General features: G+C 44.0%; 1 protein-coding gene across 1 annotated transcript in view; it reads right to left on the reverse strand.

Moving 5' to 3' along the window:
• NUP42 (nucleoporin 42) overlaps positions 1-27,498 on the reverse strand; it is a 207,733-nt gene that overhangs the window by 12,834 nt on the left and 167,401 nt on the right. The window contains exon 5 of the mRNA XM_069211532.1: positions 3,423-3,509. Within this exon, the coding sequence (XP_069067633.1) occupies positions 3,423-3,509 (87 nt within the window). The remainder of the gene's footprint in view (positions 1-3,422; positions 3,510-27,498) is intronic.

The raw sequence follows: 27,498 nt of genomic DNA on the forward strand, positions 1-27,498 counted from the left end.
TTGCGACCGTTCCTCCTGGGTCATCATTTGTCCTTTGGCCAGGCACCCTCCACTGCGTAGGGGCAGGGGTCAGGTTCACCCCCTCGGTGACCCAGCAATTTGGGGTGCGCTTCCAACAATGTTCAGCCGTCTTCCGGTGTCAGGAAAAAGTAGGATTTTCCCTGGAACAAGACTAAGCTTGGCTGGCAACATAAGCATGTACTGAAGTTGAAGGCCCGTCAGTCTAGCCTTCACCTCAAAGGTGCCCCTCTGTTTCTGTACTTCCCTAGCATAGTCTGGAAATATCAGGATTTTAGAATTATCAAGGCAGACCTCTTCCAACTTGAGCAGCTCTGCAAGGATCATGTCTCTGACTTGAAAGTTCCGAAATCGTGCAATCATAGGCTGAGGGGTAGGGTTGGGGCGCATAGGGGTTTGCCCCCCAATGTACAGTGTGCCTTTTCTATAACTGAGCAGGAAGAGAATTGGTCTTGGGGGAGCAAAAAAGTAAACACTTGTCCAGGAACGGAGGGTCGTTGGGTTAAATGGGTCTCCTCCATGCCTTGTGCACAAGTCCTCTCCTCGCTCTTTGGCGTGGTCTTGCCAGTTCTACTGGTCACAGTCTCATGCCTCCCATAACGGGCCACCTATCCCCTGGGGCCAGGCTGTGCAATCATGGAGTCTCTCTGTTAACAGTATGCACTCAACCAATGTGTCGCTCAGGTCCGGGCACATTTATTTGGGATCATCCAAGCAGGCTGCACCATCGGCTCCCTCAGTTCCACTTCAGTCTGAGCACCAGTTTCACGGTTGGGCCCCTAGGCCTATCACCAATTCCCTGCTGCCATGGGTTTTCAGCTCCATGGAGCGACAGAACAGGCCTCTCATGGGTCAGTGGGGTCAGCTACATTAGTGGACAAGCCCAGGCATTCAGCACGAAGTACCCTAGAGTTGCAAAGGCCAGGAAAAAACAGGATTTTTGTGGGCTGGCTCGGAGCTCGATTAAAAAGCATCCAGCTCCGACACCATCTTGGCCATGCCCCCGGTCCACTTACGTTCTTTTTCATACAGTGTCAGCAAAATGTTGGGATAGAATTGAGAGATTCCTGTATAGGGAGACTCAAACCCAAAGCTTAGCTGGGGGGGAGAGGCTTCCGCACTTAACTACCACTTCCCCACTAAACTAACACAACCTGTTGGGTGTAACAAGTACAGGGAACAATGAGGCAGGAAAGGCAAGGGAATTTTGCTTCCATATCTTAGGTTTGCAACAATGAAAGATAAGGATGGTGGTATGGTAGGACTAATCCAATTGAAGCAGATGGTGACAACTGAAAGCCTGCTTTGTGGTGAAGGTCAGACTGAACATTGGTGGGGGATGGTTCAATGACATCCTGTTAAATGCTCATGTTGTTAAGAAGGTCAAAGAAGGTGTGTTTTAGTCTAATTAGGGAAATCTCTCATTAAGGAGATGTATGTGAGAATGACTGATGGAGCAATTCCAGAAATGCATTTTAGTTTGTTCCATTGTGATCTTAACTGAGGCAACTCTCGGCAGCCTGGCATCTCCAAGATCCACCCGATTCCCCTAAAGAGCGTACTCCAGGCAGCAGCATATCTTACAAACACTTTCCACTAGTACAAGAACCCCTCAACCTTACGAGAAATCTATTGATTCCCACTAGCCTCTATTGATTACCACTAACTACCCACATTCTGTTCAAGGCTTATTAAGTCATCTAACAGTCATTCACCTCTATCACAGTTGCAACTGTGGCATCTTGACCCCTTGGGAGTCCAAGCCCTGCAGTACTTTGCATGGTTCGCCAGTTACCAGGACTCAGGAATCCCTGCATGAAGCCTGCACCTACTAGTTGTGAGTTTCACTCACCTCAGGCTGCCCTGCCTTGTGCTCCTGATGTCATAGCTGCTTCTCCTTGCTCTTCTAGCTCCTAAATGACAAACACCTGCCAGAGGGTTTGCAGCTGGCTTTTAAAGCTGCTCCATAATTAGTCCAGTTTAGGTTTTTGATCCTGTTATTTTCCATCATGTTTGTTTTTCCTTTGAGTCCTTCCTGGTTTTCCCAATCCTTTGTGTTTACTGTTGTGTGATGGTTTATGTTTTTTCCTTTCTTTTTCTAGTTAAAGGCTTTGGTCTGGTTGAAGGGTGTGTTGCAACAAAGCTGTGTTCCTTCCCTTGTTTTTTTGCTTCCACCAGTTGTTGATCCTGACTGCTCGATCCTGAAGAATTCCACCATCGGATTCCAGGCTCCTGGTTTTTTTCAACCCTCTGAAATCTTTGTCTAGCAAGGAGGTTTTTTTTTTTTTTGGTTTTTTTTTTTTTTTACACCTTTGGGTTTTTGCTCCTGAGAAGGTGGCAGTTTCTTGTAGGCACATGCCTACCACATATTCCAGTGTGTGGTAACATTGTGGCTTCCAGAAAAAGTCACTCATACTTTGGTCTGTAGAAGACTCAGACAGGATTACGGGTAAGCATCCAGATCTGAACAATCACTTCACTGTAAGTTTACCTTCAGTTCAGCAAACACGACACACAGAATCAGGATCTCCGAGAATAAAGGCTGGATAGATGAGATGCTAGACACTCTCCTGCTGTACTCTTTAGATCTAAAATACCTTCCCAGTGAAAATCAAATAGGCTTCCATCATTTTTCCCCAATTATGCAAGGAGGTTAACATTGATGTCTCCAGGCACCTCATCATCACAGGACAGGACTGGGTGACAAATCACCCCAAAGAATTTCCAGCTCTGCCACTTCCCATTGTTGGGAGCCTAACCCAGCAAACTTCCCTTTCAGTGATAAATACATACCCTTGATTCTTTATCAGCACTCCCCTTTCTGACTCAACAGCAATGCATACTGTAAAACACCAACTCATAAATAATATTCTACCTGTATGCAGCATGCACCGAACTACAGGCCACAAAGTAGTGAAAAACTTCACAATTTCCTTGATGAATATTTTGAAAATGGAGGTCTCTAGTTCAGAATTAAATATAATTTCAGGTGCTCCACAAGCTTACAATAGTGAATTAGAGGGATGGAAAGTGGCAATATGGAGAAAAAGTAGATTGCCCTCTAATCCACAGTAGAGCCATTTCTTAAATTGCTGTTGATTTCTTCTGGCCATCCCCACTTACCCGTCCTCCCGTACTTTTGGTAAACCCAAACTTTAGTCTGCTGTGAAAGTATGAATGGGTCAAGTGTGGACTGAAAGAACAATGCCGAAATTTTTTTACTTTTTAAAATGAAAGTTTATGGGTTGCTACACCTGCATCAGTGTTGACCAAGTCTGCGAAACGCACAATGATCCACTTTAAGAAAAAACACAATGCATCAGATTTCATTTATGTTCTTTGCACATGATATCAAGAACTAATATCTAAAACTATATAAAAACATACCGAAAACTAGAACTCACCAATGTTGCTTTGACAGAGGTGGAAGGATTCTTTAGCTCCTGTAACCTATTTGACCACTTCATTGTCAACTGATGAACTGCATTCATCTAAAAAAGTAGAAAATCAGGAATAAAGGCATTTATATTCACCACAGAGATACATATTCATTTCAATGTGGGGGATTAATTATGTTATACCATTTTTGGTGCTTTAAAATGTGCAAATGTTGCAGTTCCCAAGAATTCCAGGGCTAATTTTACAACACTAACACATCAAATAAAGAGGTACCCGAAGTCATGTTCTGATGGGAGAGATCATGATGAAGTTACAGCATGGGTTTCCCACAAACATAGGGATTGCAATTCATAACATTTATTGGACTAGCATCATAGCATGCACTGGATACCACCAAGAAGAGGAACTCTATCACACTTCTCAAAATAAAAATAAATAAAAAAAACTACCATATAAACAAGGAGACATCTTTGAGACAAAATTGCAAAGGAGTAACAATATATAGCGATTGAGTCTAATCAAACTTGATCATCAAGTATTTTTTTTTTTTTTTTTTTACAAAACTACTATTATTTTCAGTGGTCTTCCATAAAACACGTATCCAGACAAAGCCACATACAAAACCTTAGAGACTTAAAGAGAAATACCATTTACTGTACAACTTTGACACAAAATGCCCATTTTTACTGATTTTTATAGATAAATACGTAAAGAAAACGTGTTTCCGGTCTGTATTTTTAAAGGTGGAAAAATACAGACAATTATGCTTTTTGACTCTCCATGCTGTCTTTCCAGTACTACAGCCGAGAAGATAAACAGCAGGAGATGTTAAAAAAAAAAAAAAAAAAAAAAAAAAAAAACACAGGTTGAGATTTCTCTAAATACAGGCATATGTTAACATATACTTGTATTATAATGCAAATATTTACCTGTGAGTTGAATGTTTTGCTCTATTTGGCTGCTTAATTTGCTAAAACGTGACAGGCAACAAAGTATGAATGCATGCTTATCCGTTAAATAAATGAGGAAATGTACAGTTTCATGACTCCATTTATTCTTACAAGACAAAATAAATATGGATAAGTGCCAATAGGATGGCTAAAAAATAAATATGTATACAGATGGAAGTGTTGAAAAAATAAATACCATAAAACAGGAAGCCCTAATAATAGCCCAGGCTACGTCAAGGAGTTTATTAGCTGCAAACTGGGATGGGATATTTGTGCAGCTCTGCATCACCATAAGGCTGCCTTGGTCATTCTTATCTGATAAAGCCTGGCTAGAAGTAATAACCTAGAATAGTACAAATCTAAATTGAGCTATCTGATCAATCTTGAGAATTTCCGCTTTGGTCTGGAAGGTTTTGCTGGGTGTGGATATTTAGAATATCGGGAGGATTCTGTAGAAGGCATTTTCTAATGTAAACTGACTCCCCATAAACAAGCACAATTCAAACTCCTCACCCACACTACTTTGGGGGTAGGGCGGATTGCAGTGGGGTAGATTGCATTGAGGTGAGGTAGACTGGATTGTAGTGGGGCGTGTTGGATTAGATTGCATTGAGGAGGAATGGATTGGAGTGGGGTGGACCGAACTGGGATGCGTGGATTGTAGTGGGAGGAGTGGATTAGATTGAAATGGGGCTGTTTGGGGCGGACTGGGGTGGACCGAACTGGGAAGGGTGGATTGTAGTGGGAGGTGTGGATTAGATTGAAATGGGGCTGTTTGGGGTGGACAGGAGTGGATTGAAGTGGGTGGTTTGGGGGGTAGGGTGCATTGGAGTGGGGTAGACTGCATTGAGGTGAGGTGGATCAGATTGAGGCTGTGGTTGACTAGAGTGGAGCAGGGTGGATTGGGTGGGGTATATTGGTTTGGGTGAGATGAACTGGACTGGAGTGGGGTGGACTGATTGGAGTGGGGTAGGTTAAGGTGGTTTGGAGTGGGGTGGGGTGGGTTGGACTGGTGTAGGGTGGTTTAATGAGCAGGGCTCGAAAAATCATAAAAATGTTACAAGACCTGCAGGTCGCGTAACTTGAATAATCTACTCGACCTAACTGTAATGTACTTGACCCATAAACGGGTCTCAAAATGTGTGATCATAGTAAATCGTTTACAGAGTCGCATTTTTCTTAATTCTCACATATGATTGCACCTTCAAATATGTGAGGTCAGCATTTCTGCAGTACAAAAAACCCTCTTTAGTTTGAATAAGTAGACTAAAGTTTGCTGCATGCATCACAAGAATCTAGCCCACATACCCATGAGGTCTAGCCCACGTAACCTAGGACTTCTTTTAGTTTACTACCAACATTGCCATCAGGGCAGGAGTTTTTCTCAGTCTGTTTAAATGCTCAATTTTAATAAATATATTACTAAACCATGATGTGATAAATTGTCATCTACACACAGTAACTTTCCAAGAAATGTCCAAAAACCTATCCACTAACTTGCAGCTTTACTGATAAAACTAGTGTATTAACAATCTGTGAAAATTGGGTTTCAGAAAACATATCCTTTGCACATCAACATTTAAAGCATTCGGATTTGTTTTCATACTATTCAAATATTTTTTCATCACACAGAAATATTAAAAAAGGGCTTTTACAGCCACTGAAATATATTTTAAAATATATGTTTGCTCAGTTGCCTTAGTCACTTAAATGTTGTTAGGAAAAACCTGACACCCTATATCCTTTTATTTTACATTCTAAGCAGCAGGTCACACAGTTCACCTTACAAAGTCCTGGAATCTGTATTAAGAAGGAAAATTAATTGTTCGAAAAACTGACTTTTGACCTCTGTCGGTGAACACAGCACTTTTCAACTGAAAAAAAAACACCTGTTTAGCGTCAACTTGCCAGAAGGGACCAGTAAGTATTAAAAAATAGCTAATGCTGATCAAATAAGACTGTCAATGCGAATGGTCGAGTGGATTTTTTGAGAGCCGTAAATGCGGACTGGATTAGATTTGGGTGGGTGGATTAAAGTGGATTGCAGTGGGATGGATGGGGTAGTGTGAGTGGGGTGGACTGGGTGGTGAACTTGACTGGAGTGGGGTGGACTAGGTTGAATTGGATTGGTTTGGTTTGCAGTGAGATGGGTTGGACTGGAGTGGGGTAGGATGGATTAGGGTGTGGTGGATTGGACTGGAGTGGATTGGGGTGATATGTATTGTATTGGATTAGGGTAGATTAGACTGGGCTGGATATGACTGGTGTGGAATGGATTGGATTGGTGTGAGTGTGGGTTATAATGAGGTGGATTAGCATGGAGTAAGGTGGACTGGACTGGACTATAGTGGGCCGAACTGTAGTGGGGAAGGTTGCTTAGGATTCTAGTGGGTTGTTTGAGACTGGAGTGGACAGGCGTAGGGCAGGTTGTTTATGATTGAAGAGGGGCAGACTTCACTGGGTCAGATTGTTTTGGATTGGAGTGGAGTGGGGCAGATTAGATTAGGGTTGATTGGAAAGTGGTGTATTGAGTGGCAGTGGGGTGGATTGGATAGGAGTGAGGTGAATTGGGATGAGTGGGGTAGATTGGAGTGGGTTGAGGTGGTTTGGATTGGAGTGGGACATATTCTTTTAGATTAGAGTGGGGCAGATTAGATTAGGGTGAACTGGAGTGGAGTGGGCTGGGTGAACTGGGTTGGTGTGGGGTGGATTGGAGTGGGGTGAATTGGATTAGGGTGAGGTGGTTTAGACTGGAGCGAATTGGAGTAGGGTGGATTGGGGTGTACTGCACGATTATTGTGTTAAAGCATCATTTCAGAAATTACACGTAATAAAGAAACCATGTTGCTTTGCAATATTTAGAAAAAGATAAGTCATCTTTTGAGAACAGTGCCCACGAGCAAAAATCAAAAAGAAAAAATGCATGCAAAGTGAGAAAAGACAAGTTGGTAAAATAAAAGAAAGTTAGCCTTAAAGTATAAAACTTTTTAAAAATGTTGTTTGCCCTGCTGGGCACGTTTTTGTCAGTCAGAAGCTTTCTGTTTGCAGGGCACTAGAAGTTAAAAAGAACAAATTAGTACCTCAGTCAAGTCAGGAATAGCGGATGGGCACTGACTAAGTTGAATCAATCAGTGCTTGGTCCCTGCTCCACAGAATGGAATGGCAATAATGCTTGGCCAGCAGTAGCGAATTACGAGGCTGTAAAGAAGAGTGTAACACAAGCCAACAAATGGTGACAGGCAGGCTCCACGTCCTTTACTGTACATAGAGTCTCACAGGCGAGACGCATGCACTAGCAGGCATCCCACGAGGCACCAATAGCAACATCCACTAAACTCAGAGTAGGGCTCCTGATCCAAGTAATCAGAACATCATACAAAGGGGGCGATCTCAGAGGAGAGCAGAACCATTTGAGGTTTCTTGCCCCCCAGTTGAAAGGCAACAACTAAGAACAAAAACAATGGAACTAAGCTAAGACTCCATCAGGAGCAAGAATCCGCACTGCCTTGCCTAACAATAATGAGAGCGATGACTGCAGCCTTCCACTACAACTGTTCAAGCTCCTTGCAGAGGAAGTCAAAAAGACCTCAGAATGTCACCAGAGGCCAGTTGTTAGGAAGAAGCCAGCAAAATGGGATCTAGCTTAGAGTTGGTAAAGAACCCACCATGAACCAGAGTGCCACTGGTGGCACATACTTTGACTTTAGCCAGACAAAATATGTGGGAGAATAAAATAATCAGTGTGAACGAAGAACATAACAGAATTCACAAAAGTAATGGCCTGGCCATTTATAGGCCTTGGAAACTAACAACTCAGAGCAGAAGAACATAAGTACAAACATATTAAAATGAGAGCCAAAGGAGGTCATCCCTTAAAAACATCCAAACTACTAATCCTACATCGCATCGCTTCGTGAAATGACCTGCAACCTCACATAAGAGCCCCCTCCTCACGTTTTGAATTTCACAAGAAGCTAAAGAACTGTTTTTTCAAGTAGTCCTACTAGGCCCTAGGTATGACTAAACTCGCAACTTTACAATAACAGGATACCTTCCCAGGTGCTAGGTGTTAGTGCACTCTACATATCTGCATAACATATACCATCAAGAGCGTGACACAATCAGAAATGAACATGCAAAAGCAGCAAGGTGAACCATCACAACTTATGTCCGTGCAAGATGGCTTGACCTACGACAAGAACTTTCTGCAGAACTTGGACACAGTCCCCAAAAATGTGAGGATCAAAGTCGGCAAAAGCAATGCGGTGAATACCAGACCTTACATATACACCACAAACACTACTGGAGATGCATAAGACGGGTGCAAAAGAGGGCAAAGCCCAGTAAAAAGGTCCTTAAAACGGTCTCCTGGCCTCCCCAAGATATGTCACTCTATGTCGAAACTATGTAGGGAGGAACATGCCACAGCCTGTGTCCTTACAGGAGCTGCTGAGCTCCTGCATCAAGAACACAGGATCTGCCAAATAAGAAGTACAACAATTCAGCCTCTGGAGACCTAAAGGAGACAAGCAGGACCAAATCAAGCATTGTGGTGTAGAAACAGAGGAGCCATGGTTCTAGTCACTGAGTCCATTGTGCCAAGCAGACCTTAGGAGTAATTTAGCAGCTCCAAACTAATCATGAACTCTCCTACAAAAGTAGCAGCTCAAGTTAGAAACACCATCTGCACCTTCTCCAAAGAGCATGGGTAAACTGGGCCAACAGACATGCATTCCTAAAACAAGTAGCCATACTACAAACGTTCTTCCTCATTGCATGAATCTGCCTCCATGCCATATCCGATAGAGAGGATGACAACGAAGAGTGGGTTAACTTTTTTGTGATCTAAGAAGGTTCACCACACTGGGCTGCAACCCGGGGTTAGAAGATAGAAAATCAGGGTGACGAGAAACCGGAAAATAATACTGTGCGATTTTACTGCAGGAGTTGAGGTTAGTCTATTCAAAACATATTTGGTAGATTCCATCAGCACCTCATTAAAGGGTAGTAAGAGCTCCAACGAGTTAGGGGCCAGACTGGATGATAACCATACAGGCTAAGAAAAAAATCCAAGCCCTCCACAGCTTTGTCAGTAAACAAGTAAGTGTCTGCCGAAGGGAGACTTGGGGCCAATTCAAGATTAACCTCAGAATCTGGCTCATGCTCCCATCCACAGGTACAATCAAAGGCATGAGAGAAATCGCCCTGAGACTGTTTGAGAGAAAGAAAAAACATTTTCATTGATATTATCAGCATTCTCACTCACCTGCAGGGAAGGGATAACAGAGTAAGTAGAGGAACCAGAAAAGCTAGCCGAGTGCCTGGGACCCAGAGGTCAAGATTATGAGGAAAGAGCAACAGAATCAGCCCTGAATATGTGAGGCCTAATACCCAAGACCAGGTGAGAGCCTGCACAGAAGCCAGGCATCACCCAAAGGCATAGTGAAAAAAGTTGACACTGAGTCTTGAAGCAGACCAGTTGTCCAGTGAAGGATTAGAGACTGCCAGCAGGGAAGAGTGGGGGATGGGTGTGGGGTAGGAGCATACAAAGGGCTCCTTAGCACTCAAATGAGCATCAGAGGGAGTCCAAAGGATGCCAAAGCCTACCCAGAAAAGCCTGGGTGAGTGGGTGCTGCCACTAAAGAGGGATCAACACCAGGTGTTATACGAGTTGGTACCTAATCTGGCAGCACCAGGCATGACACTGGAACAGAGACGGGTATCAGACCCTCTTCCCAACAGAGCAGAAGCTTGAACTGAAGGCTATGTCTAGGTTGGACTCCATAGGTGAGCCCGAACAGAAGATTTGCCCTGAAGTAAAGAGTGGCATCTTACACGAGGATCTCCAATAAATCAGATAGATGAAAAAGGAGCCAAGGGAAGACGATACCAACAAACAAAACAAGCCTCTGCAATTGCCTCAGGACCTGCATTGAGAATAAGATCAGGACCACAACACCCTTTACGTCCTATGAAGCCCATTTGCGGGCACACCTTCAAACACTGGAGTCTGCAGTGATAAACCCCAAAAGGGGTCTAGGAAGCCACAGACTCACTTCAGGTAAAGACACCGGGATGGTGAGAGACTAAAAAGGAGATGGAACAGCTAGACACAGGCTCCACAGCACCACAAAAACATTTAGAACAGAAAACAACTTCAAAAGATAGCACACTGGATTCTCAAGGAGCAGCAGGGAAAAAAGGGAACCAATATCAGCGTGCCCATGGGTTATATGACTTCCGAGCAGGAATCAGAGTTGACTGGGAGCAATGGCACCACGGTTCGTACGTGAGGACTACTGCAAACTTTTGAAGATCCAGGAGCCTTGAGATTCAAGAGGCGAGCAATCTGCAGGCAGATGTAGTGATTAGAAATTACAACCAGGAACCATGTAATTGAACCATTGCTGGAACGAGCTACCCTCTTGGCGTCAAGAAACCGTCTTTATGCTTGCACAAAATATTCTTCTTGTCAGCATGAGATACCGACATAATTTATGCACTTGGAGCAAGAAGGGACAAAAAAGTTATACAACTCTTAGTTCTCTTGCCTCCTCATGACTAAGCATTGATCGATGTACACATTCAACCAGACCTTAGTGCATCGTTCAGCCTCTTTCCACTAACCTGTTCAAATCACACAATGACAAAATCTACACATCCTTCTTCACCTGTTTCTTAGTAAAATAATCCCGACTATTACTATTCCCGCTTATTTCAAGTGGTATTATTTTCAGTTTTTTTTATTTTTTTTACCTGCTACAACCTAAAGACTGATAAATCATTTTACAACCATCGTCAAAGCTCTGGTATATAATATTTTGAATAGTATTGCTACTCCTTGCATATTCCAAAATAGTAAATTAAGTTATTAAGAAATGCTCGGGATGTGCCGTATTACACACACTGAAAGGGATGTTTCACTGCCTTGGATGGTTAACTTAATATCCCAACACATTGGAAGTCACAAGGCATAACCACAGTCACCCTTCCACTTCCCATCACATGCTGGACGACCAGCCTAACCGCTTGCACGCGGAACGCACAATGCTTGTCGTGACCCACTTTGCAGTACTGCCCAACTTATATTCGAGATGACGTTTTAAAAAGAAACAAACATTTTTTTATTACATTCGTGTCCATTTGTAAGCAACAACGATCCCTTTCCTCCCTCCCTGCTCTACTTGTTCATCTACAGTTTTACGCAAGTTTGCAATTTGCCCCGTTTTTAATTAAAAAATAAGTTACCCCACAGTAATGGAAAAAGGCTTAGAGGCTATCTGGCATTTTTTCTTCCGAAAAACAAATATTGCTGATTTCAGGCCATCCGCTTTCTTAAAGTAACTAGTAATCAAATCCACTACCACAATGTTTCCTTTCAGCTAGTGTTGCACCTGGGCACTGTCAGGACCAGACCCAGGGGCGCGTAACAAGACTAGTGCTGGTGATATCTCTGCTTGAGTGACTTCGCCCATATTGCTAATCAGAAATGCTGGACCAACGAGCAAGAAAACAGCCCATTAAACAGCCATCACAAACAGCAACAATGAGGCACCCGTGAAACAGTCAGCTACAACAGAAAGAAGCTGCAGAAACCAAGAGAATTCAGGTCTGCAATCTGATGTTTAGCAAGTCCCTCTGAGCCAAAAACTGCAACCAATAATTGTTTTTTCTATTAGACAAGCATAAAACAGGAATGATGCATCTATGGATTCCAGGATAAGAGGTACCAGACACTTGCTTCACCAAAGATCTGAAATTGATAAACCTGACTAGCCATATTGTCCATCCTTCCTGTTTCATTCACCGGTGTTGTACAAGTTATTGTGCCGTGTTCAGGACACCGCTCATCAAAAGTACACTGTTATGGACTTCATCACAAAGCCCAGAAGGCAAGTCCGGCAAAGGCAAAGAAAGCCCCTAGACCAGTGCTTAATTTGTGCTTGTTGTTTCCGGTGCTGAGCACCGGCACTTTTTTGTGAGGGCCGGAGCTTATTCTTATGCCTCAAGCATTTGCTGCGAGCAAAAGACACATATGGGAATGACGGAAGAAGGCAAAACGAAAAAGCGTCATAAAGGGAGAAAGTAGAAAGTTGCAGGATGAGCTGAAGGGGCAGGAGTGGCCGTAAATGGATTGAAGAGGCCCGAGATGGCTTCAGGATTACGCTGCCTCAGTATTCAGTGCTGGCAGATTTAATTACAGCAGCCTCGTGTTTAAGAGGAGAGTTTTGAGCACCAGCACCTCTTTATTTACAAATTAAGCACTACCCTAGACACTCCCCCACACCCCCACCCCATCCTCGCCACCCAAACTGTGCAGCAGCAACACAGTACAACCAACGAGATCTGAAAAAGATGGGAGCCACTCACTCTAGTGAAAAACAAGAGCACTGCAGCCAGGAGTTGTACAATCCATTTACCTAATATAGCGAAATCAAGAAAGCAACCAAGATCAAGAAACAACATATCCTAAGAATACCTGGCAAAGTTTTTGGTTTGTTTTGGTAATAATAATAATATTTTTTTTAAAAAGTCACTTCAGGACTAGCGGACCACTTTCTTTAGCACTAACGAAGAATACTACATTACGCATAGGAACTCTGAAGCTTAAATATATTCCCAAAATATAACGTTTTTTTTTTACTTTAGTACGACAGTGACGTCATTGATGCAGACACAAATACAGTATGGTTTGCTTTCTATACCTTAGTGGCCCCACGTTTAGAAGTACAATAACATTTCCAAAACTTTGATTATATGTCCTAGCAGTCCGATAAAAAATTAAAAAAAAAGAGGAATAACCAACGTTTAAACAAATATAGCTTTTTTGGATGGGGGGGAGGGCTGGGGTGGCCAGCAGAGTACTGCAGTAGACGTCAGACATAAGCTGAAAATGGCTGACACGGCGGCCCCCTAAGCACCCGAGGAGGAAACCCGAGGTCAGAGTACCCAAGTGCCCTGTGCTCAAGGGCCTATGAGACACTACATTTCTGTGGAAGGAGGGGGCGCTCAAGGACAGCACTGGGGAGAGCCGAGCAAGACCAGAGAGCCAGGGTCTTGTTTGGCTCCAAGAGCCAAAGCACGAGTCCAGCCATCAAAAGATGTAAATCCGGACACAAGGGTCATGAACCAATAGGATAAAGACTTACAAAAGAAAGTAACATGTATTTTCAAAATTTCTAGGTGTCTCAATTAAATACATACGACTATAACACGTAAGTAGGTGGAGTTTATTTAAATTATTTTACCTAAAACACTTGAAAACATGCTCCTGCCTTGATTAAGTTGTCGCAATCAGATTGCCCAGAAATAATATACGTATAAGGGGCATAACATGAAGTGTTAATAAAAAAAACAAACAGGTTCGGGAAGGGGTTGTTCACTCGATCAGAAACCAGCTGATGCTATCCAAGTAATTGCATACTGAATGGGAGCAGGAGAACTGGGCAAGGCTATACCTCGAGGAATATTACCGAGTCCCCCCCTTTTTTTTTTTTTTTTTTTCAACAAAAGGAAGAACTGATCTGGTCCTAAAAGCCAATTGCATCAGGACCTAGCTATTTCCATGCTGTGAAGCATAACAGAGTCTAGAGGTATCACAGCCTTTCTATGCACCCAACGATTTCATAATAATCATTGGGGACTGTGAGGATTCCCGCTGGCTGGAAGTCTGAAAACTGGTACCTCTAAAAGACCCAAAGCCCTAGACTGACCCCAGGACGTATATGTGGTAGTTGAGGGTTCAGAATTTAATCAGTGGGCTAAAACATTTCATGGCAGGCCTGGTTAAGCTGTGTCCAAAAGTGTAGAGATTATCTGGCAGGTGTTGGCCTTTTACTGCAAGATCTCAGAAAGGCTTCGTTGCTGTTAGTCTATAAAAATGGGATATGCTCACTTGGCTCTTTCCAGGACGATTTGAGACGAGGTATGCAGCAGAATTTGGTGAAGAGAAGGGCTCGGTTCTGAAAAATGCGAGACTTTTGCATGTAAGCAGGACTTACTTAACATTGATTTCAAAAACGGAATACATATAAAGGCCTCCATGGGTCAACACTCAGAGGGTGCCACAAAAATAAACTATTCCTAAAAGGCTATCCAGTAGAAAGGAAGGACTGGTTTGGAGTTCTACAAAGAAATTCAGTAATAAGAAGAAAGATCAAATGAACCTTTCAAATTTGGTTCACAGAATCTTTTGAATTACACTTCAAGCGTGGAGAGAAGTTTTGAGTAATTTCCCATAAGACTAGAGCAGGGTTGCACGTTAAAGTTGTGAGTGGATATAGGAATTTGTGAAAGGTTCCCAAACTAAACCTGGTTTCTCTTTCCGCTCTATGCTAGCCACCCTAATCCCTACCCCTACAAAAACTGGGCATTTTAGATAATAACATGACTAAGAAAGCAGATCATTGCAGCATACACAGTGAGCATTTACACCTTTATCACAGGGCGACTCTTCTTTTCACTCGGGTATGAGAACTGAATTTAATTCATAACTGTACTATCATTTGGCAAATTCAACCAGAAAACTGAAACTCCCTGTCATAACAGGATATAATTTCCTCGTGATGCTATTAGAACCCACTCCCCTGTGCCTTAATGTAATCTGGTGCTTAAGAATTTTTCAATGTTCCTGCACTAAGGTGTGGGGAGTGTGTGGTGACATTCTGCTTCCAAATATATATCTAGTCTTGACACATCCTATCTGTAATGTATTTCAATTGACATAACAAGAGTTACTGAGTGATTTCAGAAAAGGCAGAAAAAATAAGGCCTGAATGAGGGGGTGGAGGAGGAGGACGCGGCTGCACTGGAATCCTGAATGGAAGAAGTAAATTTTGGGAGGCAACGAAACAAGATAGTGCACAAGAAGAAGGCTGAGTATGGTCCCACCAAAAACAGGAACCAATAGTGCAAACAAGTAGCTCAAATAGACCCGTTTCCCTACTGAATGTTGATGCATAAATATGTGCAGGTATTCTAGCATCCAGATTAAACCCTCCATTATCTGTTTCTTCTCTGGGTTAATACCCAGGAAGAAAAGAGGATTTAATACCAAAGACGTTTTACATACTCTTCAAATGGGTATATAACACTAAAGCAAATATTATTACTCTCACTAGAGGCATAGAAGACATTTGACTGGATGGACTGGAAATATCTGTGTAAACCCTAGAGAAATGTGGGTTCAGCAATCAACTGGATCCAGGCAGGGTATAGGAGGAACCCAACAACTTTTCGCAGAGACAAAAGATGACTCTCCAAGTCTGCAACAGAAGGGATTGGAAGAGAGAATAGCACATTAATTCAAAGGGGTTGAATGGAAGGACATCTTTAAAAGAACATGCTCTTTTTCTAATAAGCCAAACGCTCATTAGCAAGAAAAGCTCTGGCAAAGTAAACAAGGTTGGTATCATACTGTAGTCCAAATGCAGAGATGGAATACTCTGCTAATGGGTAGGTGCTAGAGAGGATGTGGAGGGAGGTTCACGCTGACACGTTTTATGGAATAACACAAACCTTTAACCATATTGGTGAGATGTTCTTGATGTTATGGATACAAATCTTCACATCAGTATGCCCAGGTGTCTAGGATATGCACTACTAGGCCTTTCAAACTGACAGACCTTCCCAATACAATAATTAAGGGTTAAAGAAATGGCTGGTGTTCTATTCAGCTTGAAAGGCGATACCTGAATTGAAGGGGGAAACTGCTGCACCAGACAAGAGCCTGGTAATAACTTCTTAGGGAACTTCAGGGTATGGAAAAAATAATGATAAAAGAACAGGGAGCGGAGGATTTTGGAAATGATTGACCTCCATTCTGTCCTACCCAACTTCAGAGTTTACAGAACTCCTTTGCTCAAGATACGTTAGAATTCTGCAGATTACCCCTTGACCACATGTGTGGTTGCCCAATAGGAGGGAGGTGAGGGACAGGAAGCTTTAGTTCTGTTGGAATGCTACATTTAAAAAATAAAAGAATGGATGTATATTTTGCCTTTATTACGGTCTAAGAGGTGTTTTTATATTACAAAAGAGGGGGGGGGGGAGGGAGTTACAAGTCTGCAGTTTTGAAACCAAAGATTTTGTTTATGCTAGAGATCATGTTTGTTTCTGCATACCAGTGACTGTTTACAGGGTTTGTATATTTTAAGATAACAGAAACAAGGTTTAGTTGTAAACATATGTAAGGGGGATACCGCAAAGTTCCTGAGGAGTTAACTGAAATTATAAATCAGGTGGCTGCGGGTAAACTAATTTTGATTGGGCATGCAACAACTAAATGACTTGAGGTATCCTGATTTAGTGCAATACATGATAGCCTTTCATGCACATGTCCAAGTTAGCTTTATTTCGTTAAAAACAAATACCATAAAAGCACACCACAAGTTCACAATTTTACAAAAAAAAAAAAAAAAAAAAAGGCTATGAATAGAAATCCTCGAATATAAAACATTAGACTGTATGTAAAAATCCTCAAATATAAAACATTCTCCATATAAAAATTCGTACCATATTATAAAATCGTGCAAGAATGCAAAGTCTTTCGTGGTTTCCTGCACATGTCAATAAACCCTCACAACCTATACCCTACCTTGTATTGTGCTCCCTTGAAAAATGCCAGGCAACATGTTGTGTAATGCACACCTAGTGTGTGAGGGCTACCAATCCTTTTAAATTTGGAGTCCGGCTTGCATTCCCAACCATTTCCTGCCCAACTGGAAATATAACTGGTAACCTTTCCTCCCCTCTGGCATCCTGCCACAATTCAAAATTTACCTAGAGTCCTAAAACCCCAGAACTGCCCGCCAACCCCAAAACATACCAGACGGCTTATCAAACCACCAGCAAATAATACTGACTGTCAGCACCACGCATCCACACTGAAAGCACGCTTGTATTCAAGAATCAGTATTGTGAGCTCGCTAACAAGTCAGAACAAAACTTAAAGAAGGGCCATCCACCACCATTTCAAAACATATGGAAATCCTGGCAGTATCAGTGCTTAATCTGTGGTTGTTGTTTCCGGTGCTGAGCACCGGCACTTATTTTTGAGGGCCGGCGCTTATTCTTCTGCCTGAAGCATTTGCTGCGAGCAAAAGACACATATGGGAAAGACGGAGGAAGGATAAAACGAATAAACGTCCCAAAGGGAGAAAGAAGAAAGCTGCAAGAGTGAGCTGAAGGGCAGCAGGTGGCTTTATATGGATTGAAGAGGCCCGAGGTGGCTTCAGGATTAGGCCGCCTCAGTATTCTGTGTTCTCACATTTAAATGCAGCAGCCGCGTGTTTAGGAGGGGTGCTTTGGGCACGGCACCTTTTTATTTACAAATAAAGCACTGGGCAGTATCCACAAGTATCTGCACGCGTATCCCCTACAGCCAACACCAATCCAAACCGCAAGCTGTTTTCCTGCACCCATTAATAAGAAGACTAGTTTAGCCAACACGCCAGTCCGTTCAGAGAATATGCGCTTTCATCACTGGATAGGTGGCGCACGTGTGTAAAAAATATTTACAACGTAGCACCCCAAAATGAAAGAAAGAAAAAAAAAAAAATTTGAAATATTATATAAATTGATAAATACTGTCAGCAAGTTAAAATGATAATGGGGAATTGGGGGGAGCAAAGGGCTTGCCCTGTCTCCCCCCGGGTTTATCGGGCGGTCGTGGAATGATCCACGAGCCCGAACGGGGATTGGTTTAGGGGACAGGATAGGGCAGTGTCGTGGCAGGGGGATAAAAGGTAGGGTCTGGGTGTGGGCGGCCTCTTTGGCCGTTGTCACACCCAGTGGGCGTTTTGTCTTTGTGTGCTTCAGTCAGCGTTTTGTCTTCGTGTGCTTCAGTCAGGAGTGGCTTGTGAGGCAAGTTTTAGGGAGGTGTTTACTGTTGTGGGCGGAGTTTTTTGTTTCGGTAGTTTAGTGGAAATAAGTGTGGTTTATTATCATGGAGCTGAGTAAGGTCGTGCAGGCATTAAAAGTTTTGCAGGATGAGGGGCGTGAGGATCTGATTAAAGAAGGTGTGCTTGAGCAGGCTTGGGTGGGACTGAGGAGGCCAAAGCGGCTTTCAGCCGAAGGAGTGTCTGCTGCTGTTGCAGCATGTACATCTCCGGTTAAGTCAGGAAGAAAGTTCCGATGTAAAAGCACCACCGGTAGAAAGGTTGCGCGCTCACCTGTTGAAGCTGAGGCTGTAAATAAAGTTGTTGCTGTTCAGTCACCGGGCGGGGTGAAGCGACGGGGGATTAGTAGCCTTCACAGGAGGCAAGGCTCGTCGTTAGTTCGGCGGGGGCAGAGGCTCCATCTGCCGAACTGCGGTGACAGTAGGCGGCCGCGTGGGGGCTCAGACTCGATTCGCGCATGCGCTGATCGGGGCTAAAAAACAAGTGCGGCTCCCTTTCGAGAGAAGCGTTGAGCGTCCTTTAAAGGAAAGGGCGTTGGCAAGCGCGTCCAAGATGGCGGCGCCCAGTGCCGATCAGCGGCATTCTTCAGTTCGGGAAGGCAGGTTGTTGGGTGCACCTTTGAGATTGGCCGCGCCCGCGTGCAGCATAGAGAGTGAGGTGGTAGTCATTTCAGATGATGAGGACGAGGTTCAGGTAAGTCAGGGTAGCTCTTTAATTCAGAGGGAAGTAGGGGATTTTGGTACAGTTATTCGAAAGGGGGGTAGGCTGATGCAGAGTATCCAGAGAGTGGTCAGTCCTATGTTGAATAAGGTGCAGTCTTGGGAATTAAGAAATCAAGCTGTTTTGCAGTTAGGTGAACAGATTGAGTTCACAGATAATAGTGGGGCTGTGTTTAAGGGTACTGTGTGTGGTGAGGCAAGCAGTGCTGGTTCAATGTGTAGGGCATTTGTGAGTTTAGATTTTTGGCAGCAAGACAGTGGTGAGGGGCCCTCTGGGTGTGACACGTCTCATACCAATAGCGGGCATGGGGTGCAGGTGAGGCACCAGCGGTGTGGGTGGATTGTCGGTGATCAGAGCCTGCCGGTGAAGGTCCGGGCGCCTTCAGAACACCGGCCTGAAGGGAGGGTGCGATCCGGAGCCTTCAGGGGAGAGCATTAGAGCTGCTGATGCACAGCCATCCACTAGCCAGGGCGCTGGTTGGGCCTATGATGACAAGGAGCTACTCGATTACGAGGAGGAATTGGAGGAGCCGGTTATGTCAATACAGCGGGTGGTGGTGGCAGGAGAAGCGTGTGGTGTGGCCCAGGGCGGCCATGTTCCGGCTCAGCGCCAGGAGTTGTCCGCTGGCAATTTACCTAGAGGTGAGGATGGCTTTGTTGGGGCTTTGAGAACACATCAAGGGCGGGATAATTTTGGGGATTTAAGTCGGGCAAGGGCCTCGAAGGTTATGGGTGGTTCGGGGGATTCAAGAAGCAAGGTGGATGCGTCGATGCAAGTGAGTGCGGTAACAGTGGAGGGTAAGTCGGAGGTAAGTGGTGGTAATGGTGATGGGTCACAAAGGCTGAATCAGGTGATGGTGGTATTAAGGGATCAGATGTTAATACTGGTAATGAGGTAGTAGTGGGGGGTATCAAGTCAAAGAAGTTACCTTACATGGGAGTGTCGATTCCTTTGGGGGCGCATCTCACTCTGAATTTGAAGGAGAAGATTTGGAAAGGGGAGTTCATTGATGTTTTTAAATTGCTTCACAGGGAGGTTCAGGCCAAAGAAGGTTCAAAAGAAGAAGAAGAATGGGAATTAGCTAGGAGGCCTAGAGTACCAACCACGATAGAGAATTGGACTTCGGCTTTTTTGATTTATGCGAGTGTTTATTGCGAAAAACATCAAGATTCTTGTGTTGCTTTGCTAAAATATATGGATGTGGTTCATAGAGCTCAAATGGATTTCGGCAGTTTTGGTTGGTTCAGGTATGAGGAATTCAGGGCGAGGAAGGCAATGGATTCGTCTAAGATGTGGGGTGAAATCGATAACGAACTATGGATGCAATGGTTACGTACTGCGAGGAATGCGCCCACAACGCATACGGCGAGTGGATTGCTGGTTCAATATAAGCCCTTTCAGGGGCGTCCCACCCAATTTGGGGTGGGTTTCGGGCACAGAGGGCAATTTCAAGCAAATGGGGCGTGCTGGTCATACAACAGCGGACTTTGTAATAGACAGCAATGTAAATTTAGACATGATTGTGCCAATTGCGGTGGAAAGCACCCTGTGTATCAATGCTTCGGCGGGCTTCAATGGTCTTGGCATGGGCCACAGGCAACAGGTGGGGACAGAGGTAGAGGATTTACGCAGCAAGTTGCAGTTAAAGGGCCTTACGCCTATTAAATTGGAGGTCGTTGCTTATTGGTTGCAGTTTTACGCACGTGGGGAGGAGGCTAAAGTTTTGTTTAGTGTTTTTTCTGAAGGTTTTCGTTTGTGTTACCAAGGCCCGAGGTTGAGGAGATGGGCCAATAATTTGAAGTCGGCAAGAGAACATCTTGAAGTGGTGAGGGCTAAGCTGAAGAAAGAAGTGGACTTGGGCAGGAATGTAGGGCCTTTTTTAGAGTGGCCATTTGCGAATTTGACCATTTCCCCTTTGGGTGTGGTCCCTAAAAAACAGGTGGGTGAGTTTCATTTGATACATCACTTGTCCTGGCCTGCGGGGGCCTCAGTAAATGATTTTATCGCAGCTGAAGATTCTATGGTACATTATGCATCGGTGGATGAAGCTATTGCGTTGGTTCGGAAGTGTGGAAGAGGTGCGGAGATGGCTAAATCAGATGTTGAGTCAGCTTTTAGATTGCTGCCGGTACACCCGGATGATTTTTCATTATTGGGTATGCAATTTGAAGAGGCCATATATGTGGACAGGATGTTGCCTATGGGGTGTTCAGTCTCATGTGGTTTGTTTGAGATGTTTAGCTCATTTTTGGAATGGTGTTTTTTGTTTCAAGGTGGTGGTGGATTGGTGACTCATTATTTAGATTATTTTTTCTTTGTGGGGAGAGCCAGGTCGGGCGATTGTGGCAGAGCATTGAAGGATTTTGAGCATCTGATGTCTCTTTTTGGTGTCCCCTTGGCGAGAGATAAAACGGAAGGGCCTGCAACATGTCTCAATTTTTTGGGTATAGAATTGGACTCCGACAGAATGGAAGTGAGGTTGCCTAGGAATAAGGTACAGCAATTGCTTTCTATGTTGGAAGAAGCTGTTAAAAAAACAAAGTTGGAATTGCGCCAGGCACAATCGTTGCTTGGGCATTTGAATTTTGCATGTAAAGTGGTTAGGGTTGGCAGGGCGTTTTGCCGCAGGCTCGGTTTCGCGATGCGGGGTGCCATTTTGCCACATCACCATATTCGCCTTCGATCATGTGTTAAGGAGGATTTGAGGATGTGGATTGAGTTTCTGAAGGATTTTAATGAGGTGACTATGTTGGAGGACGAGGACTGGTTTTGGCACATTCAGATTTTTTCGGATGCGTCTGGTGCTCATGGATTTGGTTTGTTCTGGGATGGTCATTGGGCAGCAGAGTCCTGGCCGGTGAGTTGGAAACGAGCGAAGTTTAGCATTGCATTTTTGGAATTTTTGCCTTTGGTGGTGGCTTTGGCCATTTGGGGTAGGTTCTTGGCCAATAGGAACGTCGTTTTCAACGTGGACAATTAGACTGTGGTGCATTTAGTAAATTCTCATAGGGCAAAGGACGAAAAAGTACTTAAGTTGTTGAGGATTTTCTTGTTGAATTGTTTGAAGTTCAATATTTTGTTCAAGGCGCGGCATGTGCCTGGCATTAATAATGACATAGCTGATGCCCTATCTCGTTTTCAGTGGCAGAGATTCCGTGGTTGGCGCCGGGAGCAGATGTAATGAAGACGGTCATACCTGGGGAGTTATGGGCAATAGGAGATTGAGGATGTTGGAGCTAGTTCAACAGGCCATAGCTCCGTCAACGAGGAGGACTTATTTTCAGGCGTGGTTGGAGTTTCTGGATTCAGGTGCGGTAAGAAGATCGGGTGGAGTTGATGTAATATCTAGGAGGCAGGATGATGCTGTTCGTTTTGTTATGCAACAGATTGAGGCTGGTTTGGTGGCGGTTACTGTATCGGGTAAGTTATCTGGAGTTTTTTATGGTAAGTATTTTTGGGGTTATGATCCTGTGGAAGGGGAATTATGTAGGAGGATTTTAGTCGGTTGGGCTAGGTCGGGTGATGTGAGGTGTGATCGGAGGCGCCCTATCAAGGTTAATCTTCTCAAGGCTTCGTTGGGGATTTTGGGCGACGTGTGTTTTTCGGAGTGGGAGGTATGTTTAATTTCTCTCTGCATGTCATGGATGTTTCATGGGGCTTTTCATATTTCTGAGCTTTTGGGTGTGAAAGGGAGGGATGGTCTCCTTCAGGAGAATGTTCAAGTAGGAGCTCAGGGCATCTGTGTATGGTTTCCTTTTTCTAAAGGGGATCAGTTGGGGAGGGGTCAGGAAGTGTTATTGAAAGCAGTACAATCTGGTGATTGCCCGGTGCGTTGTTGGTTTTCTTTTACAGCACTGTGGTCACATGTTTCGAGGTTTGTATTTGTTCATCAAGATGGGACACATTTATTAGCATTACAGTTCTTAGCAGTACTGAGGATGGCGGTCAGGAGATTGGGTTTGGAGCCTGGTAGGTACGGTACACACTCTTTTAGGATTGGGGCTGCGACGGAAGCGAGAAGACAAGGTAAATCAGATCAGTCGATTAAGCAATTGGGTAGGTGGAGGTCGGGATGTTTTCAGAGGTACGTGCGCTCTTTTAAGCAGTAGGATTTTCTTTCGGGGTTTTTTCTGCTTCTGGCAATTTTCTGTCTGTGCTCTTATCTGCTTTACTATACCTTTAATTCTCTGCCATTTACTCTTCCGTTTTCTTTTTCAGTTTTTGGCCTGCATAATTAAGATGTGCTACTTAACATATTTTTTCTTGTAGGTTGTGTCAGGGGTCCTGAAAAGGTGTGCGCTGCGTGGATTGTGGGACACTCCTTTGTTCGCTGGGCAGAGAAGCAAGCGGCATCGTGGCATTTTGGGAGGCAACTGGGGCTCGATGGGACGAGGATAAAAATTAGTTGGGTAGGGAAGAGTGGGATGAGATGGGGTGAGTTGCTTTTTGTTCTGGCTAAGAGGATGGAACGGGGGTTTGTCCAGATCTATTGGTCTTACATTTGGGCGAAAATGATTTGGTAGCATTGTCAGGTATTGGTTTGCTGAAGGTCATGAAGCTGGATTTATGCAGGATTAAAGAGCGTTGGTTGGGTACACATATTGTGTGGACATGTTTGGTGCCGAGAAGGGTCTGGAGGGGTGCCAATTTATTTAAAGGTATAGAGAAGCAGTGTAAAAAGATTAACAGGGAAATGAGGAGTTTTTGTAAATCTCAGGGTTTTTCGGTGCTGTCACATGAGAATATTGTGGTTTCGGATGTTGAATTTTTTCGGCAGGATGGTGTACATCTGTCGTTTTTGGGTAACGAGCATTATTTGTTGGAGCTTAGGCTGCTGATTGCTGAGTTAATGGGTGAACGTTTATGGGATAGATAGATAGGTTTGGGTGGGGCAGGAAAACGCCTGTTCGGGTTTTCCTGTGTGGCCTTTTGGGGGGGGGGGAAGGGGTAGATCAGAAAGATGAGAGGGCAGGGAATTTGCACAGACAAGGGTAACTGGAGAAGGTGACTGCAGGACAGATGGGTTAATGGGTTGGTCGGGTCAAGGTGGGGATGGGACAAGGGGTAGTGCGGTGGGGTCAGTTTAGAGGGAGGGGGAGGGGTTAGGTGATGATTTTGTATTAGTGAGGTCGGGTAGTTTTGTGAGGCTATTATGCCAAGGTTGTAATTTGCTAGACCTGTTCTATTAAAGCGGCCTTTTACCCCTTTTAAGTGAGTGTCGTGGTCATTTCACTTTTCAGCCCGATGGGGACTTGGAGGGAGCAAAGGGCTTGCCCTGTCTCCCCCCGGGTTTATCGGGCTGTCGTGGAATGATCCACGAGCCCGAACGGGGATTGGTTTAGGGGACAGGATAGGGCGGTGACGTGGCCGGGGGATAAAAGGTAAGGGGCTGGGTGTGGGCGGCCTCTTTGGCCGTTGTCACACCCAGTGGGCGTTTTGTCTTCGTGCCCTCCCACCCTCCCAATTTTTTTTCTCCAATTTTTATGGTTTTTCATTGGGGGGAGCTTTTTTGGTTATGTTTTTTTCTTATTTTCTTGCCCCCATCTTTCATGGTCAGTTTTTAGCTGTTTCAAGTTTTAACAGGGCAGGTCTAATTCTGTTTGTTTGTTTATGTTTTTTGTGGGTGGTGTAAGGGACATTTGTAGTCTAAGGGGAGGTGGGGGGGTGGGGGGGGTGTAGAGTGTGTTTTTTGTTTTGTTTTGCCGCCGATAGTCAGGTCTGGTATGGGTTGGGTAGTTTACATTTTTTCCTGTGTGGCCTTTCGGGGGGGAAGGGGTAGATCAGAAAGATGAGGGCAGGGAATTTGCACAGACAAGGGTAACTGGAGAAGGTGACTGCAGGACAGATGGGTTAATGGGTTGGTCAGGTCAAGGTGGGGATGGGACAAGGGGTAGTGCGGTGGGGTCAGTTTAGAGGGAGGGGTTAGGTGATGATTTTGTATTAGTGAGGTTAGGTAGTTTTGTGAGGCTATTATGCCAAGGTTGTAATTTGCCAGACCTGTTCTATTAAAGCGGCCTTTTACCCCTTTTAAGTGAGTGTCGTGGTCATTTCACTTTTCAGCCCGATATGGTTTGGGACATACACAGGCAAAGCTGACGGTCAGTTGTGCTTTTCAGTTCTGCACACTATACAAGTATATACAAGTATAAAACGCGCCAAGCAAAGCAAACATTTCAGGTGAGATGGCAAGGTAAAGGGATATATTAGAATGTTCCAACTCTATATTGTAAGCTATAGAGCCAAAAAAAAAGTCGTAAGAAAGCAAAGAAAGTTTGACAAAAATAAATGTTCATTCATGCCTTTCATTTTGTCACATTGGCGTAACTAGCTGCCAAATACCATATGACTCCGGCAGCCAGTCGTTGCTGTTTAGCCAAAAGCACTTTGCTGGCCGGAATTTTTGAGGCCACCAATAAAATGTTAACTATGAAACTAAAAGTCCCAAATTGCAGTTTGCCGTTAAAAAAAAGAAGACAGGGTTGTCTGAAGATGTTTTAAAAGATATAGGACCATTTAGCAGCTCTGGACATTTAAATGATTGATATATTACAGTTCCCTTCTCTGTTTTGAAACGTGCTACGCACAGGATTGCCCCCGTGGTATTATGGGATTGCTATTGGCAGACCCTCTCACCCTAAAACTGTCCTCTGAGTCAACCTTTATCAGAAAGTAAAGGGGGAGATGTTTGAGTTTACCTGAAGCCCCCACCACCCCCTCTCACCAAACACCTACTCACAGCCACAATTTTATTGCCAGCACTCTTACTGGTGGTGGCCAGTGCTTAAGCTGTAAATAAAAACAACCCAGTGCCCAAAGTTCTCCTCTGAAACAAGCGGCTGCGGCAATTAAAGGTGCGAGCAGAGAACACTGAGGAAACGTAATCCTAAAGCAACCTGGGACCCCGTTAATCCCTTTACCACCACTCCCTGCCCCTTTAGCTCACTCTTGCAGCTTTCTGCTTTCTCCCTTTGTGACGCTTTTTCGTTTTTCTCTCCCTCCGTTTTTCCCATATGTACCCTTTGCTCGCAGTAATTGATTGAGACAGAAAGATAAGTGCTGGTACTGAAAGATAAGTGCCGGTACTAAAAAATAAGTGCCGGTACTAAAAAATAAGTGCCGGTACTAAAAAATAAGTGCTGGTACTAAAAAATAAGTGCCGGTAGTGTCCTGCACCGGAAACCACTGGCTCAAATTAAGCACTGCTGGTGGCTCATTAAAGAGCAGCTCACCTCCAGATTTTAATTCCGCTAAATCTGTGATTTGTCTGCTCCCCCATGGGCACACGAAATGCTCCTCTTGGATAGGGCCCGATGCCGGTTTAGGCATCCATTCACAGCCTTACCCATGAATCCCTCTTTTTTCTAAATGGGGACTCTGTAGACCAGCTCTGCACCAGTGGTCTTCAGACTTTTTCTACAAACTATGGTGAAACAAAGTTTCACTGCAACAACCAAATTAGGGCCAAATATTTAGGTAACAATACCCACTTCAACATCAAGGTCTTCTTCCTAAAATCTTCCCAGAGTTTTTGGGATGATATAATTTAAAGCCCAATTACAGACCTATTTGTACATCCAGTATAATTTACAATTAAAATTCCACCAGTGTGGAGGACTTTTGAGGGAAAATAAATCTCAAAGGATGTTGTGGGGGTTTCAGGACAGGGACATCCGCAGGACATAATGGCATTTGTCGGAGCCACAAACCATTAGAAGGCTGTTTTAGGATCTGAAATCGGTTCAAGAGTATTACTGTCAAGGAGTGCTTTAAATGGACAAGTACTCAGTTACTGATTACTTGCAGTTATTTATTTTGAACGGTAGAGTACTCGCCCACCGGCACTTCACAGTAGCAACCAGGCATTCTAACAGTAAGTACCCGCACCTTTATTTTTTAATTTCAAACACTGTTGTCGATTACAGAAGTAAATTATTTTTCAGGGAGTCGATAAAGAGGCAAGAACACCTCAAAAACTTGACATGATCCCCAGTTGAGAACCCCTTTTCCTATTTCAACCGATTTCCCGGAGAGAAAAAAAGTAAAAAGAAAAAAAGAAAAAAAGTTAAAAAGCGCAAATGAACGATTCTTTTTATTGACATAGGCAGAGACTTCCTATGTTTGCGAATGTGAAAAATCTTACGCATGCAGGTAACACCTGACACAGCCTGCAAGGGGTACTACCAGACTTTTTATTTCCAAGAAAGACAGAAATGTAAACAAATTGAAGGCAAAAGCAACGGAGTGCATACGATTTCAGCTGTCTAGGCGGGTGTTTGCAAATCTGGCCCACAAACTCTACTTTTCTATTCCGGTTTTAAGCAACTCTACCAAAGTACACAAACTCTCTTGGTAACTGCTGTTCGGGGTGCAATTTTTGCTTCCTCACAGAGGTATACTCTACGCATTGATGTAACACGGCCTGCTAGGAGTAGCGGTTGAACAAGTGCACAACTGCACATGGATTCCGATATAGTGGTTCCATGAAAAACTGTTCAATGTAACTCCAACCAAAA

Source organism: Pleurodeles waltl, chromosome 10 (assembly GCF_031143425.1).
Source record: "Pleurodeles waltl isolate 20211129_DDA chromosome 10, aPleWal1.hap1.20221129, whole genome shotgun sequence".
NCBI classification, from domain to species: Eukaryota; Metazoa; Chordata; class Amphibia; order Caudata; family Salamandridae; genus Pleurodeles; species Pleurodeles waltl.